Below are 16,311 nucleotides of genomic sequence, written 5' to 3' on the forward strand. Positions count from 1 at the left end.
GCTACCTCTGGCGAGCACATGGAGGGCTGTGTGGCCCTCCAAAGAAATGCCACCCCACACCATTACTGACCCACTGCCAAACCAGTCATGCTGAAGGATGTTGCAGGCAGCAGATCGCTCTCCACGGCGTCTCTGTCATGTGTGTCACATGTGCTCAGTGTGAACCTGCTTTCATCTGTGAACAGCACAGGGCGTCAGTGGCAAATTTGCCAATCCTGGTGTTCTCTGGCAAATACCAAGCATCCTGCATGGTGTTGGGCTGTGAGCACAACCCCCATCTGTGGACGTCGGGCCCTCACACCATCCTCATGGAGTCGGTTTCTAACCGTGGCCTGCTGGAGGTCATTTTGCAGGGCTCTGGCAGTGCTCCTCCTGTTCCTCCTTGCACAAAGACGGAGGTAGCGGTCCTGCTGATGGGTTGTTGCCCTCCTACGGCCTCCTCCACGTCTCCTGGTGTACTGACCTGTCTCCTGGTAGCGCCTCCAGCCTCTGGACACTACGCTGACAGACACAGCAAACCTTCTTGCCACAGCTCAAATTGATTGTCAATCAGTGTTGCTTCCTAAGTGGACAGTTTGATTTCACAGAAGTTTGATTTACTTGGAGTTATATTGTGTTGTTTAAGTGTTCCCTTTTTTTTTTTTGGAGCAGTGTACTTTTGCCCATCACTTTTGGTGATGGGCAAAAGTTTGGTTCTTAATTGATTCTTGAGTCTAAATTTATGTACAATGATTTGGTCCTAAATTGATTCTAAATTCTACATTTATATACAGCACTTTGGTCAACTGTTGTTGTGCTATATAAATAAACTTGACTTGACTTGACTTGACTTGACTGTGGCTGATAAGATGTGGCCCATCCTTGCTGCTAAACCAAAGTCCCACGTCTATGTCCTTCAGCACAGAGCCCTGGGTTGTAAAGAACAGCAAGTGCCATGCTAAACGTCCTCCATGTTTACACCCAGAGGCCATTCAGCTGGTCAACAAATTTTACCCACTCAAAAATGTGGATACTCCATGCTCTCCGGTGCGGGACCACCTGAGTAATCAAGTCAAGTTCTGCCCGGCCACCTGCTCCAGAGCAGTATGACACTTCCTCGGTTGCTACCAGAGAAATACCCCTCACTCAGCCTGGCAACACAGTGGACCATTCGGGCGCTGGAGAGGGAATCACCTTCACCACTCCTCTGTGTTTCTTTTTCATTCATCTATTTTCAATCTGTTTATACACTGCTGTGCATTTAATCATGTGGTGTTATTAATCTCAGTTTCTCTTCCACAACATGTCTTTTATCCTGTCCCTCTCTCCCCTCACAGCAGATGCCCCCCCCCCCCCCCCCCCCCCCCCCCCCCCCCCCCCCCTCCCCTGAGCCTGGTTCTGATGGAGGTTTCTTCCTGTTAAAGGGGAGTTTTTCCTTCCCACTGTCGCCCAGTCCTTGCTCACAGGGGGTTCTTTTGATTGTTGGGTTTTCTCTGTAATTATTTTAGGGTCTTTACCTTACAATATAAAGTGCCTTAACGTGACTGTTTGTTGTGATTTTTCTATTCAATTAAATTCAATTTTATTTATATATTGCCATATCACAACAAACAGTCGCTTCAAGGTGCATTATATTGAAAGGTAAAGACGTTACAATAATTACAGTTGATTTGGTACTATATAAATACAACTGACTTGACTTGAATTGAATTGAAAGAATGACTAATGAACCTCCATAATGAGCTGAGTTTTGAGGAAGAATATTTGCACTCTATAAAAAAAAAGTCCAATATAAGTTGAGATTTCTGTGCATTGTCAAGGACAGACTAATACAGAAAACAATTAAACAAACCGTGTTTGTTCTGACATTATGTTGTTACATTGTCTTTGTAGCTACAGAAGCATGATCGAGATGATGAGGACATTCCATCCAAGTGGAGATCAGAGGAGGAAATGGCGGCAGAAGCTTCAGATCTTAGGAAACAGCTCTAGAAACCCTAAATAGTAAAATGTTCCAATACTTCTGTGCAAACTACTGGATGTGATTAAATGTTGCAAACACATTTTGCAGACAATCTAGTGACTGCCAGAAGAAGGCAGAGAGTTTGAACCCATTCTGTGAAATATCTTTGAATCTACATGATGGATTGGCTGAAAATTTAAAATCTTTAAACTTTTTCAGACTTGAATGTCTTTGGTGATCCTCTGATTTATTGTCTAACACCACCATGAAGTTGACATTTGTGAACTGATATATAATCTGAATTATTTCATAGGTTGTTTTTATACTTTATTTGCTTATTACCTTTATTTTCAATTCAGATTTTATAGTAGTAGAAAAAGTAGAAATAACCAATGAATGAACTTGTTTTTCACTCCTTACTTCAGCAATATTGTGCAGAGAAATGAAGGCAGTCATAGAGAGTTTTTTAATGCAAAAGTTAAAGAACATGTCCTGGTCAAAAATAACTCCACAGTTCCTCATATTATTACTGTATTGTAGTATCTGTTTATACACTTGGACACTGTTTCAGAGATTTTGGGGGCCAAGGACAATAACATCACTTTTATCTGAATCTACCAGTCAAAAATAAAAACCCTCCAGACATTTATGTCTTAAGGAAAGGCCTATGGCTTAACTAATTGATTTGTGCCATCTGGCTTCATGGATAAATATTACTGGATATCAAATGCTTGCCATCTTATCTGAGGTATCTTAATAAGAAGAATGGAATTGACTGCCCAAGAGTTTTATTCAATTAAAATTAAATCTGTGACCTACTTGTAAATGTGTGCAACAAGCCTAAATTCTGAAATAACTGCATAAACATAAGAAAGATTCTCATTTGGGCAATTTAATGCAAACATCCACAATGGCTTTTGAGGCTAGGGCTAATGTAATTTTATCAGCCTCAGCTCTAATTTCTGTCACATGCTAATACGAACATAGAAAAATGTTATACAAATGTGGTAAACATAGTGAAACACATTTGTCTCAAAGTACCTTCTCTATAGATTTATGCAGACTCAAACTAAAATAATTTCATTGTAAGATTTAAAATGTAAAATGTACAGTGCTTATGTGTTCATTTTACTTTTGGTAAACAAACAGAATGCCAGTGACAACAACAGTAAGATTTTCAGACTTTGATCACCTGGAAGTGACTAATAAAACAAATTGAAACTGTGTTTGTTTCTCTTTTGGACTCCTTTCTTCACTCTGTGGCTGGGTCAGCAGTGGCTGAATAATTGTTTACTATTCACTAATATTCAATTATGTGTGGATTCTTTGTTTCTAATTAATGGTTTTAATGTATCCATTTTTGACAAATAATATCCAAATAAAGCTTTTTTTTTTTTTTTTTTTTTTTTTTTTTTGCTGAATGTTGCTGCCATAAACAGTCATAACTCATTGTTTGTTTGTTTTTTACTGTTGTTGCCCCAGTGGAAACAGTTTGGAAAACAGTGTCTGCTTCTTTGGACACAATTATTTCACTTTCTTTAGTTAGACTTGTTCCTGCTTCCTTGCATGAGAGGTGCAGGCTTCTCTTGAAACATCTCCACTTTGCCTTGAGGTAAACATGAATGCTTATATAGAGAAATAGGGGTGTGGGCATATGCAGATAGTATGCTGATTATATGCACATTGCACAAATTTGTGCAATGTGCAATGTTGCACAAATTTGTTGGTTCAGAATTATTCTGATTTACTAACAAAATAGGCCAGTATGTTTCATAAATCTGATGGTGCTTTTGCTTACACCCTTGACTTTTGCACAGGGTAAGAATGTTTTCATGCATATAATAAATGAGGGCCATTAATCCCAAGCACACCAGCAAATCCAACACAACAGAAGGGCGGAGAAAGCAAAGAATCAATGTATTGTAATGGGCCAAATTCCAACCATCAACTTGTTCGAAATGGTGTGACAGGATCTTAAGACAGTTGTGTAGAAACAAATGCCCACAAACCTCAATCAACTAAAACAATGTTGTAAAGAACAGTGGGCCAAAATTCCTCCACAACAGTCTGAGAGAATGAAAACCTTATACAGAAACCAATTACTTGAAATTATTGAATTAACATGATGAAATATGCCATGTGATGTATTTCCATTATATCTTGACTGTTAATGTTAAGAGCAGAGCAGGTGACATTCATGTAGAAGGAACCCTGAAACTACTGGCTAATGATAAACGTAGATTTCATAAAATAATGAATCACGTTGACAGTAATACATCTGGTTACACGAATCAGAGGGCACTAAAGTTAATGTTGAATCACTATATAACTTTGCCCACACAATGTTGGACTCAGTAGTTTTTTTCTGGGCCCCTCCCAAATTGGACCAGGAGTGACATGTTTAGCCGTGTGTTCTCCTTAAATTGCTGGCTGTCTTGAGTGGTGTCCAAAAAATGATGTGGGCTTTAAAGATAATTGGGAAACTTCCTGGGGAAAACCTGGTCTTGTTAGGAGAGAAGGCATCCATCCTACTTTGTGTAGAGTAGCTCTCATTTCTAGAAATCCGGTCAAATTTATTACACTCCCCAAAACCCAATCCACATACAGTTGGTGCCTGCTCCCAGACCAACAAAAAACAAACAAAATCAGCAAAAAACTATTTTAGCATAAAAATTAAAACCCAAAATAATATAGCATCTCCAACTGCACCAAAGAATAAAACAGTTAAATATGGATTATTAAACATTAGGTCTCTCTGTTCCAAGTCCCTGTTAGTAAATGATTTAATAATTGATGAACATATTGATTTCTAGAACATATTGATTTATAGAGGCAGACCTGGTTACACCAGGATGAATATATTAAAGTGAATCAACACCCCCGAGTCACACTAACTGTCAGAATGCTTGAAGCACAGGCTGAGGAGGAGGAGTAGCAGCAATCTTCCACTCCAGCTTATCAATCCACCAAAGACCATGACAGAGTTTTAATTTATTTGAAAGTCTAACTGTCATGGGCCTGGGCCTGTGAGTTCTTTTAGTGATGATCTGTTTTTGTTGTATATTTCTGTTTGTGTTTTAAGTTTTCTTGCAGTTTAGTTTCTCAGGTTGTTGTTATTTTTGTATTGTCCTTGGTTTCAGTTATTTATATTTTGTTGTTATTTTGATTTCCCTGTGTTCTGATCTTACCGTGTCTTTGTGCTCCTGTGTCTGTTTGGCCCTGTGTCTTGGCCCCTTTTTGTGTTTAGTTTCCCTTCCCATTATCTCCTTGAGTGAGGGTTTAGGTTTCCCTTCTCTTAGTCTTAGAGTTTAGTTGTCTCTGTGGTTTTACCTTTGTGTCCCTCCCTTGTCTCGTGTCTGTCTTCCCCATCTTGTCAGCCTGTATTCCAGTAGGTGACTGTTTAGTCATATGTTTAGATTCCCTCTGTGTGAGGTTGTTAAGTCTGCGTGTGCATCATGGTTGGTCACTTGCTGTTTTATTTTGACAGTCTCGTGTTCCTTGTGCTTTGTGTTTAGTTTTGTCTCCTCTGTGTAATTATGATCAGCTGTCATCCCATCTGTTGTCACTCTCCTCATTAGCCCTTGTGTATTTATTGTCTGCTCTTGTCTTTGTTGGGTCCTTGTCAGTGTAGCCAACATGTGCTTTATGTTTTCTAGTTTCAAGTCTTTGAGTTTTTTCATGTAGCTGGTACCAACCAAGTCTTGTTAAATGTGTACAATAAAGTGAAGTACAAGTATATCTCTTGCCTTTATGTCCTGCATTGAGGTCCTCTCTGCCGTGCCTGCCACAGTAGCTCTGACGCTGACTCTTACCGTTATGGTCCTGGAGTCCTGGGTCTGCTTTTTGTCTCTTTTCTATCTCTCATTCTCCCCTGCTCTCACTATGCTGCCAGTGTTCATTTGTGATTTTTGTGGGTGTGGACTGTTTACCTCGTTGCGAGGGTGTTTCCCCAGGTCTTCCCACCTTCCTGTCATAACCTGACCTGTGTTGCATTTCCTGATCAGCTCACCGGTTGCTCATGTGTGCTCATCAAGGCTGGCTATTTAAGACCAGAGAAATCCTCTGTTGGCATCAGCTCAAGGTCTGCTCTCTGGTTCCCTATTGTGTTCATTCTTCTGTCAGTTTGTTAACTGCTGGAATTAACATTCATCTCTGCACAGACCCAGCCCACTCCCAGAACTCTTTCTGATACCTGTAACAGTGTGTGTGTCCTCACGGGAAAACCAAGGAGCACGCATCTTGTTAAAGAAGCTAATTAACATCTCAGATTGTGTTTTTTCACTCAAGCATTATAAATAAACATGTTAACCCTCCTCAGTCTCCAGTGAGTGAGTCCTCTACTTAGTTGGAGATCCATGACTCTTAGCCTTGTCCACCCTAATTGGACAACTCAAACCAACTTTATTTGTTCCACCTCGTCCTCACTTAATAGTTTTTCTGATTCAGTGCTCAGTTGACATAAAATAGTTATAGTGGGTTATTTTAACATCCATGTAGATGCTGAAAATTATATTGTCAACACGGTATTTAATCTATTATTAGACATTTCTCTCAAAATGTAAATAAGCTCACGCACTGCTTTAATTACAGTCTCTGTTTTTTTTTTTCTGACATGTGGCATAGAAATAGAAGATTTAACTGTATTCCCGGCAAACCCTCTTTTGTTTGATCATTTATTTATTTAAATTTACAATAATGGATTACACAGCGGTGGAGAAGAAATTTTGTTACAATTATGTAGGCCTGCTTTTTTGCATTTATACAGTATTTCTAAAATTAGAAACATTCTGTCTCGGTGCTCAAAAGCTAATTCATGCATTCATTACTTCTAGGGTGGACTATTGTAATTCATTATTATCAGGCTGTCCTAAAAGCTCCCTGAAAAGCCTTCAGCTGATCCAAAATGCTGCAGTTAGAGTACTGACAGGAACTAGAAAGAGAGAGCAGATTTCTCCCCATCTTATCTTAAAGATCTCATTGTACAATATCAACCCAACAAAGCACATCAGTCTCCTAGGATACTTAAGAGTAGAATGGGAGGCAGAGCCTTCAGCTTTCAGGCCCCTCTTCTGTTGAACCAGCTCCCAGTTTGGATTCAGGAGACAGACACCCTCTCTATTTTTAAGATTAGGTTTAAAACGTTCCTTTATGATCACGCTTATAGTTAGGGCTGGATCGGGTGACCCTGAACCCTTCCTTAGTTATGCTTCTATAGGCCTAGGCTGCTGGAGGGGTTCCCATGATGCACAGAGTGTTTCTATCATCCACCTCTTTTTACTCTGTTTATACCCCACTCTGCATTTAATCATTAGTTATTATTAATCTCTGTCTCTCTTCCACAGTGTGTCTTTTGTCCTGTCTCTCTCCCCTCAGCCCCAGCCAGTCATAGCAGATGACTGCCCCTCCCTGAGCCTGGTTCCGCTGGAGGTTTCTTCCTGTTAAAAGGGAGTTTTTCCTTCCCACTGTCACCAAGTGCTGCTCATAGGGGGTCGTTTTGACTGTTGGGTTTTCTCTGTATTATTGTAGGGTCTTTACCCACAATACAAAGCACCTTGAGGCGACTGTTCATTGTAATTTAGTGCTATACTGGATAAACAAAATTGAATTGAATTGAATTGAATTGAATTGAATTGAATTGAACTGTGAAGCATAAAACATGCACAGTACGCAGCCAGAAAATTAAGTGTTCTTTACATTGTATATATAGAACATAAAAAATGTAAATCCAATACATTTACATTTTGTTTATTAATTTAGAATGAAAGAAAGATTGGACCTGAGTATTTTTTTTTTAACTTCTCAAGTGCAGCTGGAAAGGCAGTATTTGGTTAGCTTTCTCTTCCCAGTACTAGCCCTGTGGAGATAGTGCAGCCTTTAGGGGGGGTCAAACTGATCCCAGATGACTTCTCAAGATATTGTCTTTTTCGTGCATGTGTATACACACACACACACACACACACACATGCACACAAAGAGTTTATCAGCAGAACAAATGCTGATAGCGGCAGTGGAATAGAGGTACATTGTGTGTGTGTGTGTGTGTGTGTGTGTGTGTGTGTGTGTGTGTGTGTGTGTGTGTGTGTGTGTGTGTGTGTGTGTGTGTGTGTGTGTACATGGATATAGATTGCTCCTTGACAGTGATGGATGGGACCTGGCTAAAGCCTCCACCCCTTCTGCCACTCAGTTGCTGACTGAGCTCTGTGCTTTATTCATGAAATTTTGGGTTAGGAAAGAGATTTAAAAAAGTCCAAGAATGCATTGAGGGGAGTCTCTCAAATGCCAACAGGCCTGTCAGTTGGTGTTAAGCAGAAAGATTCCTGAGGTTTTCTACCAGACAGAATATGGCTGGAAAAACACAATTCCCAACTACCACCAGCAGTACTACTTCCATATATCATATACTCATCTTTCAAATGACTTAACGCAGACCTTTAAAATCAATCTAGTATCTGGCTGGTCTTTTTCATTTGGCAAACTCACAGTGTGTGTCAGAAACATTAAACAATGTCAGCCTAATTACAACCAGTTTGCTAGCAGTCAACTTATAAGGTAAAGTAGTTTTGTATGTGTTTAAACTTTTCTTGACATTTGCATGGTGCACATGGTCTGTTGGATTTTCTACTGCTGAATCTTTCAGTTCATTTTATATAAATGAGTACTAGACCGGGTTCTAGACAGAAAGAATTCTTAGCCCAGTGGTATCGGAGGATCGGACAATCAGGGGTGAGGTGTCCCCCCCAGCTATCAGGCGACCGCTTGCTAAAACACAAAAAGTAACACCATTTGGTTTGGTTGAACATTTCTTTATTGTAACAATGCTTCTTGGCAATAATTCTAATATCACTGTAAAGCTTGTGTATTACCCTTTAAATCGTGTGACATTTTATGGAAAATGTATTTGTGGGTTGAACAGAAGAGGTTATTATATGGGTTACACCCATGAAAAATTTGCCAAATCTTCTCTGGCAATGCCAAACTGCTTATTCTGCTACTGACTTTTCTTTAGTGTCGTTTATTGGATTGGATGATTGAAGTTGGAAGAATCAAGAAATATTGGCAATTTAATAATTTATTCATTTAACAAACAGGGGTCTCAGTAACATCAGGAAGAACAAAACACAGCCACAGCAGCCTGGCACCTCCTTCTCATGCTTGTCACGAGCTTGGTCAAACACTGCTGTGGAATGGCATCCCATTCTTCAACCAGCTGTCATGGCTTGCTGTGTGGCAGGCAGAATTGGACCCCAGGATGCAGACTCACCGACAAAACAGGGAGACACACAATGTAGGAAACATTGACAACACGACAAAGAACTGACACAGACTAAGGGCTTAAATACAGACACGATAACAAGAGGATCGTGAACAGGATTAAGACAAGATCAGGAAGTAATCTAAAACCAAGGCAGACAAGACTAAGACTACCAAAGTAAAACAGGAATCAAGTAGAAATGGGACAGAGATGCAGACTTGTCACAACACTGGGAATAAAACTAAATACAAACACACGAGGCATGGGACATGATAGAGCGACAAAACAAGACGAGGGGGTGTCTGACTCTTCTGAAGTCCACAATCATCTCCTTTATTTTTGTTACATTGTCTGCACCAACCCTCCAAGTGTTCCACCTCCTACCTGTACCTGGACCCATCGTTGTTAGTGATCCATCCGTCCACTGCTGTGTCATCTTCAAACTTCACAATACGACAGCCTGGGTATTTTGCTGAGCAGTCATATGTGAGCAGGGTGAACAGAAGGTGGCTCAGCCCTGGGGGGAGCCAGTGCTAAGGATGATGGGGGAGGAGGAGACATTGTGGATCCTCACAGATTGCAGCCTGTTTGTCAGGAAGTCCAGGACCCAGTTGCAGACAGCAGCCTTCCTGAAGACCTGCCAGTCTATACATTGAAAACAGTCCTGCAGTACACAGACAACATCACTGGGCCACACAGTGATGGTCTTCTTTGTTGGTCTCGAGCGTCTCAGCAGGGAGTGTTAGGCCAGGACCAGCATGATGGAGATGTGGTCAGAGAGGCCGAGGTGGGGGTGGGGAAAGGCTTTGTATGCATCTCGTATGTTGGTGTAAACACGGTCAAGTGTGTTATTTCCCTGTGTTGGAATGTGACATGGTGGTAAAACTTGGGCAGAATGTCTGTCAGGTTTATGTGGTTAAAGCCCCCCGCTACCACATAAAATGCCTCTTTGTGCTTGTGCTTGTTCTAAAGTGAGTTAATGGTGTTGTGTAGCTCCTTCAGTGCTTTGTTAACCTTAGCACCCGGTGGAATGTAAATAGCCATGACAAACACTGACACAAACTCACAAGGCAGATAATGTGGCCAACATTTAACAGTCAGATGTTCAATTGTCTCTGAGCAGTGGCTGTTCACCACCAGATCAACGGCCAGCTGCTCTTCAGTGCGGACCCCAACCAACTATCAGGGAAGGCCTGAGTCAGGCATGTTGTTGTTTTCCCATGTTTCCATCAGGCAAAGTATCGCACCGTTCCTCATCTTTTGTTACATTACAACCACAAAAATAAATATATTTCACTGGAATTTAATGTCAAAGACCAATTGTGAAGTGGAAAGAAAATTATACATGATTCAAAACATTTTTTACAAATAAAAACTGAAAAGTGTGGTGTGCAAAAGTTTTCAGCCCCCCTGAGTCAATACTTTGTGGAACCACCTTTTGCTGCAATTACAGCTGCAAGTCTTTTAGTGTATGTCTCCACCAGCTTTGCACATCTAGTGACTGAAATTTTTGCCCATTCTTCTTTGCAAAACAGCTCAAGCTCAGTCAGATTAGATGGAGAGCGTTTGTGAACAGCAGTTTTCAGGTCTTGCCACAAATTCTCGATTGGGTTTAGGTCTGGACTTTGACTGGGCCGTTCTAACACATGAATATGTTTGGTTTTAAACCATTCCATTGTAGCCCTGGCTTTATGTTTAGGGTCGTTGTCCTGCTGGAAGGTGAACCTCTGCCCCAGTCTCAAGTCTTTTGCAGACTCCAACAGGTTTTCTTCCAAGATTGCCCTGTATTTGCCTGCATCCATCTTCCCATCAACTCTGACCAACTTCCCTGTCCCTGCTGAAGAGAAGCAGCCCCAGACCGTGATGCTGCCACCACCATATTTGACAGTGCGGATGGTGTGTTCAGAGTGATGTGCAGTGTTAATTCTCTGCCACATAGCGTTTTGCATTTTGGCCAAAAAGTTCAATTTTGGTCTCATCTGACCAAAGCACCTTGTTCCACATGTTTGATGTGTCCCCAACATGGCTTCTGGCAAGCTACAAACGGGACTTTTTATGGTTTTCTTTTAACAATGGCTTTCTTCCTGCCACTCTTCCATAAAGACCACATTCGGGGTGGCAGTACCTCAGTAGGTAGAGCAGGTCATCTATTGATTGGAAGGTCAGTGGTTCGATTCCTGGCTACTCCAGGTTACATGCCAGTGTATTCTTGGGCAAGTTACTTAACCCCAAGTTACTCTCCGACGCAGCCATCGGAGTGTGAATGTTAGATAATTAAAGCACTTAGCTTAGTTAATCATGGAAGTGCTTGTATGAATGGGTGTGCATGGGTAAATGTAAACATGTTGTATAAGTGCTTTGAGTGCTCAGACTGAGTAGAAAAGCATTATATAAGAACTAGTCCATTTACCATTTGTGCAGTGCAGGATTAATAGTTGTCCTGTGGACAGATTCCCCCACCTGAGCTGTGGATCTCTGCATTTCGTCCAGAGTCACCATGGGCCTCTTGGCTGCATCTCTGATCAGTGCTCTCCTTGTTCAGCCTGTAAGTTTAGGTGGACGGCCTTGTCTTGTGCCATACTCTTTCCATTTCTGGATAATGGATTGAACAGTGCTCCGTGAGATGTTCAAAGTGTGGGAAATCTTTTTATAGCCTAAGCCTGCTTTAAACTTCTCCACAACCTTATTCCTGACCTGTTTGGTGTGTTCTTTGGACTTCATAATGCTGTTTACTCCCCAATATTCTCTTAACCAACCTCTGAGGCCATCACAGAGCAGCTGTATTTGTACTGAGATTAGATTACACACAGGTGGACTCTTTTTAGTCATTAGCAATCATCAGGCAACAGTTTTTTATTTGTAAAAAATGTTTTGAATCATGTATAATTTTCTTTCCACTTCACAATTGTATACCACTTTGTGTTGGTCTTTCACATTAAATTCCAGTGAAATATATTTATGTTTGTGGTTGTAATGTGACAAAATATGGAAAAGTTCAAGGGGTATGAATACTTTTGCAAGCCACTGTATCTCACAATACACAGGATGTACAGAGCAAAGGTGACCAACATGTTGTGCTTGAGTAGCCTATCTGCAATAATGAGGTGATTTTTAGTGTGTGTGTGTGTGTATGCGTGTGTGTGTGTGTGTGTACGCTATGCTGTGTATGCTATGCTGGGGTGCTGCAAGTGGACACTTTCCAAGAACAATTAGCACTCGGACTCTGGACAGTACTCATGAGAGTGCATGGGTTCATCAAAAAGGGAATGTTTTGGCATGTAGTGAAATATTGGAGTCTTGTGGGTCAGAGTGTGACCCAGCCAAAAGAAGTAAACAGAAAACTGGAGAGTACCAGCTCTTTGGAGCTGAACCCCTGGCAGAGTGATGACAGGAGTGGAAATTCGCCAGTGGGAGGGCATATATGTAGTAGACTACCCTCTATAAACGAAGAACCCCCCAGCAGCCTGATGTGTGTGTGTCCATCTCGGAAGTGTTTGATTTTTTTTTTCTATGTCACTGCTGGACGTCTGTCCCGTTAAACACAACGTCCAGGAGATGGGCTACAAAGTACACATTTTACTTCATGCAAGCATGTTCTGACATGTTGTTTAATGTAGGTCATATAAAAAGGACAACTGGTGAAAAATATCACTTCATTACAAAGGCCGGAAGTAAAAAGGAACACATAGGGTTAATCCTCACCTTGGATGTTTAGAGCCAAGCTGCACATAATTCTTCTCCTCATTAATGGTATTTTGAAGAAACAAAGAAGAACTTATCTATTTAACACATCTCTGGTATCAGATCTGTTATGAACCATCTCTGTCAAAACACAGCTATTAATGAACTGTGTTGGTGTTAAATTAATAACATAATATATGACTGCTGGTAAAAGACAATCAAAAGATCACAGATAGCTGGGGATCTGACAGTAAATAATGCTTTGTGTGCTTCTACACACCGTATGTCAGCTGTTAGTACATATTTCAGGTTTATATGATAAAATATATTGTAATAATGAAGCTGTTCTCTGAATAAATCCTGCATTTCAGCTGAGTATCACCTCAAAGCAGCACACACAGTCCCCAGCAATTTCTATAAAAAGAGTTATCCCTTCCATCAAAAACACACTGAGTCTCCTCCATTGCCCCATTGCCAATAAAATGAAATCAATTCTTGTTTCTTGTATTTTCCGGCTGGGAAGTACAACTCCTTTCCTCGTTGTTTAGGATTCCTATGACAGAAGTAAAATTCCTTCCATCCATGTAGGGCTGGGGTGCCTGTGGTGGTGGGTGCTGGCCCCAGGCCGGGTGGCCGGCCTCCACTGAGGGGGTCAGGGTCTGGGGCCCTGGCGCCCGAGGTCACCCGTTTCCCGGTTGGGCCCCTCCCTGCGCTGGAGGGTCCACGCTCCCTCGGGTGCGCAGCCGTGACGGGTGGGTCGAGGTGTCTGGCCGGCATTCTAGGATGCTGGGGTGCCTGCATGTCCTGTTGGGGGTAGGGCGCTCAGTTGTGGGGGCACCAGTTCCCACGGGGGACCGACTGGCCCCAGACTCAGGACCAGTATGTTTATGGGTGTGGGTGTAATGTTTGCTGTTGTCTTTTGTGTGTGTGATGTTTTTTATAGTCTTTGTGTGTGTGTGTGTGTGTGTGTGTGTGTGTGTGTGTGTGTGTGTGTGTGTGTGTGTGTTGTGTTTGTCTGCAGTGTGGGTGGTAGGTGCTGGCCTTGAGCACTGTGGTGCCCTTGGGGTGTGGCCACTTCAGACCCCGAGCCCACCTTCCCTGCCCTGCGGTTGGGTGTAGGGAACTGGGGTGTTTAATGAGCCAACAGTTAGCTGGCTCTCTCCCTCCAGGGGTAGTCTTCTACCTCCCTCTTTGGAGGGAGCTGAAACTCACTGTTGCCCAGTGACAGCCCCGAAACCTTTGTTGTATACAAAATTGTATACAAAATTACATTGTATTGTGCAATGACAATAAAGATAAATAAATAAAGATATCTTATCTTAACCTGAAAGATCTGGAGAAGATCTGTATGGAAGAGTGGGCCAATATCCCTGCTGCAGTGTGTACAAACTTGGAAACGTCTGACCTCTGTAACTGCAAACAAAGGTTTCTTTACCAAATATTAAGTTCTGTTTTTCTATTGTATCAAATACTTATTTCATAATAAATTTGTGTGTGAAAAACAAAACTAACAAAGCATGTTACGTACACCAACAATTTTGCTGAGTTGTGATTGAGTGGGTGTTTGTGTCTGTGTCATGTTTGTGTCTGTGTCATGTTTGTGTCTGTGTCATGTTTGTGTCTGTGTCATGGAACGTACTTACCAATGAGGGCAAAATGCTGCAGCTCCTCCCATCAGAAGCTAGAGGCAGGCAGAGAAAGCCTCCGGAAACCCAGGCCACCAGCAGCCCATCAATAGCCAGGAAGACCCATGGCTACTCAGTCCAAAGACAACCGCACACCCACCCCAGCAGACGGGAGAGGGTGGTCTCAGACGGAGCCCCTCCAGTCGAGGAGCAAGGGCTCCAGGGAACCCAAGGCGATGAGAAGCCAGTCCCCCCCCAGCGGCCAGCCCCCTGCACTGGCCGGCGGCAGGGCCCCAGGGCCCACGGCACCCAAGGACCGCCCGACCCTCCACAGAGCCCCCCCCCCACGCCGAAGAAGCCAACGCAGCCCCGCAACGCACCCCCAAGGGGGGCCAGCACCCACGCCAGAACGTCCAGCCCCACCCAGGAGCCCTGAGGCACCCCCACCCCAGGGGGGCAGGTGGGAGGAGGTAACCAGCAAGGAGCGGCCAGGAGGCAAGGCACAAGGCCCAGACCCAGGTCCAGCCATACATAAAAACACACCCACACACCCATGTACACATTTATGCACAGATACTCATACATGCCCATACATACTTACCCACATACAGATACGCCATACATACACATTCACTCACCCACCCATACTCACGGAGACGGTGACAAATACACAAAGACACACATTCATCCATAGCTACCCACCCTCTGAAGACGGGGCAAGTGGAAACCACCCCAGGGCCAACAGCGACCCCAGGACGCCACCAGCCCGGTCCCCAAGGAACCACCCGACCCCTACCCTGGGCGAGGTGTAAGAAATCGGGGTGTGAGATGACCCATCCACCCCTCCTCCTCCCCAACTTTTAAGTGTATGTGTTAATGTTTGTGAGTGAATGAGGTGTATAGGGTGCAGTTAAAATTGAGGGGACAGTTGTGCCACAAGCACCAACTGTTGGTCACCCACACTGTCCCCCCAAAACCCTCCATGTCTAAAGTGCAAATAAAATTTGGGGACAGACAATGACGAGGATCCGAGTGGGGCCACCAAGTGTGGATTTGTTGTGAGTTATAATGACTAAAGTGCAATTAAAACGGAGAGGCAAGTGGTGGTGCAGCTCTCCACGTAGCCTCTCCATCCTACATCTGTGAGTGATGTGTATTCTGTGTGTGTGTGTCCGCTGGCTCAATAGGCACCCCGACCCCCCACACCTCAGCACAGGGCAGGGGGAGGTGAGCCCGGGGCCGTGGTGACAGCATCCCGGAGCACTGCAGCACCCGAGGTTGGCGCCCCCGCCCCCACTGCAGAGGGCGGCCCGCTCCCCCTAGATGCCCATTCACTCAACAATAGACACAAACAAGCGACAGGACATACTGGCCTGGGCATGGGAATACAGTGCCCAGTCCCCCCCAACCACCCCACCGTGGCCCCATCTCCCACCCCACCCCCCTGCAATGCAGGCACCCCAGGGCCCCAAAAGCGTAGACCGGACATCCCGACGCCAGGCCAACCCACCCCACTCGGTGGCGCGGCCGGGACAGCAGAGGCCCCCCCAGCGCCAGGGGGGACCCACCGGGAGCCGGCACGGTCTGGGGCCCTAGTGTCGGGGCCCCAGACCCCAGCCCCCGAGCCATACAGGGAAGACCAGCCAACTGACCGAGGGCCGGCACCACCCCCCCAAGCACCCCGGCCCACACCCCAGGACCGAAGGCAGCATCATCCAAGCCCCCACCACCATCAACCAGGACAGGCACACAGACATCACCAAAAGGTCGCCCCAGGACTCCAGTCTCAGGAGGCTACCAGCTACATAGGC

At 43.8% G+C, this 16,311-nt stretch overlaps 1 protein-coding gene across 2 annotated transcripts in view; it reads left to right on the forward strand.

The window, feature by feature from the left end:
* The window catches only part of fhit (fragile histidine triad diadenosine triphosphatase), a 324,470-nt gene extending 321,331 nt beyond the window's left edge, over window positions 1-3,139 (forward strand). For both annotated transcript variants that reach the window (XM_030723868.1, XM_030723869.1), the window contains one exon: window positions 1,873-3,139. In XM_030723868.1, the coding sequence (XP_030579728.1) occupies window positions 1,873-1,971 (99 nt within the window). In that variant the 3' untranslated portion in view covers window positions 1,972-3,139. The remainder of the gene's footprint in view (window positions 1-1,872) is intronic.
* Window positions 3,140-16,311: the final 13,172 nt, after the last annotated feature.

Source organism: Archocentrus centrarchus, unplaced genomic scaffold (genome assembly GCF_007364275.1).
Source record: "Archocentrus centrarchus isolate MPI-CPG fArcCen1 unplaced genomic scaffold, fArcCen1 scaffold_29_ctg1, whole genome shotgun sequence".
In the NCBI taxonomy this organism is placed as follows: Eukaryota; Metazoa; Chordata; class Actinopteri; order Cichliformes; family Cichlidae; genus Archocentrus; species Archocentrus centrarchus.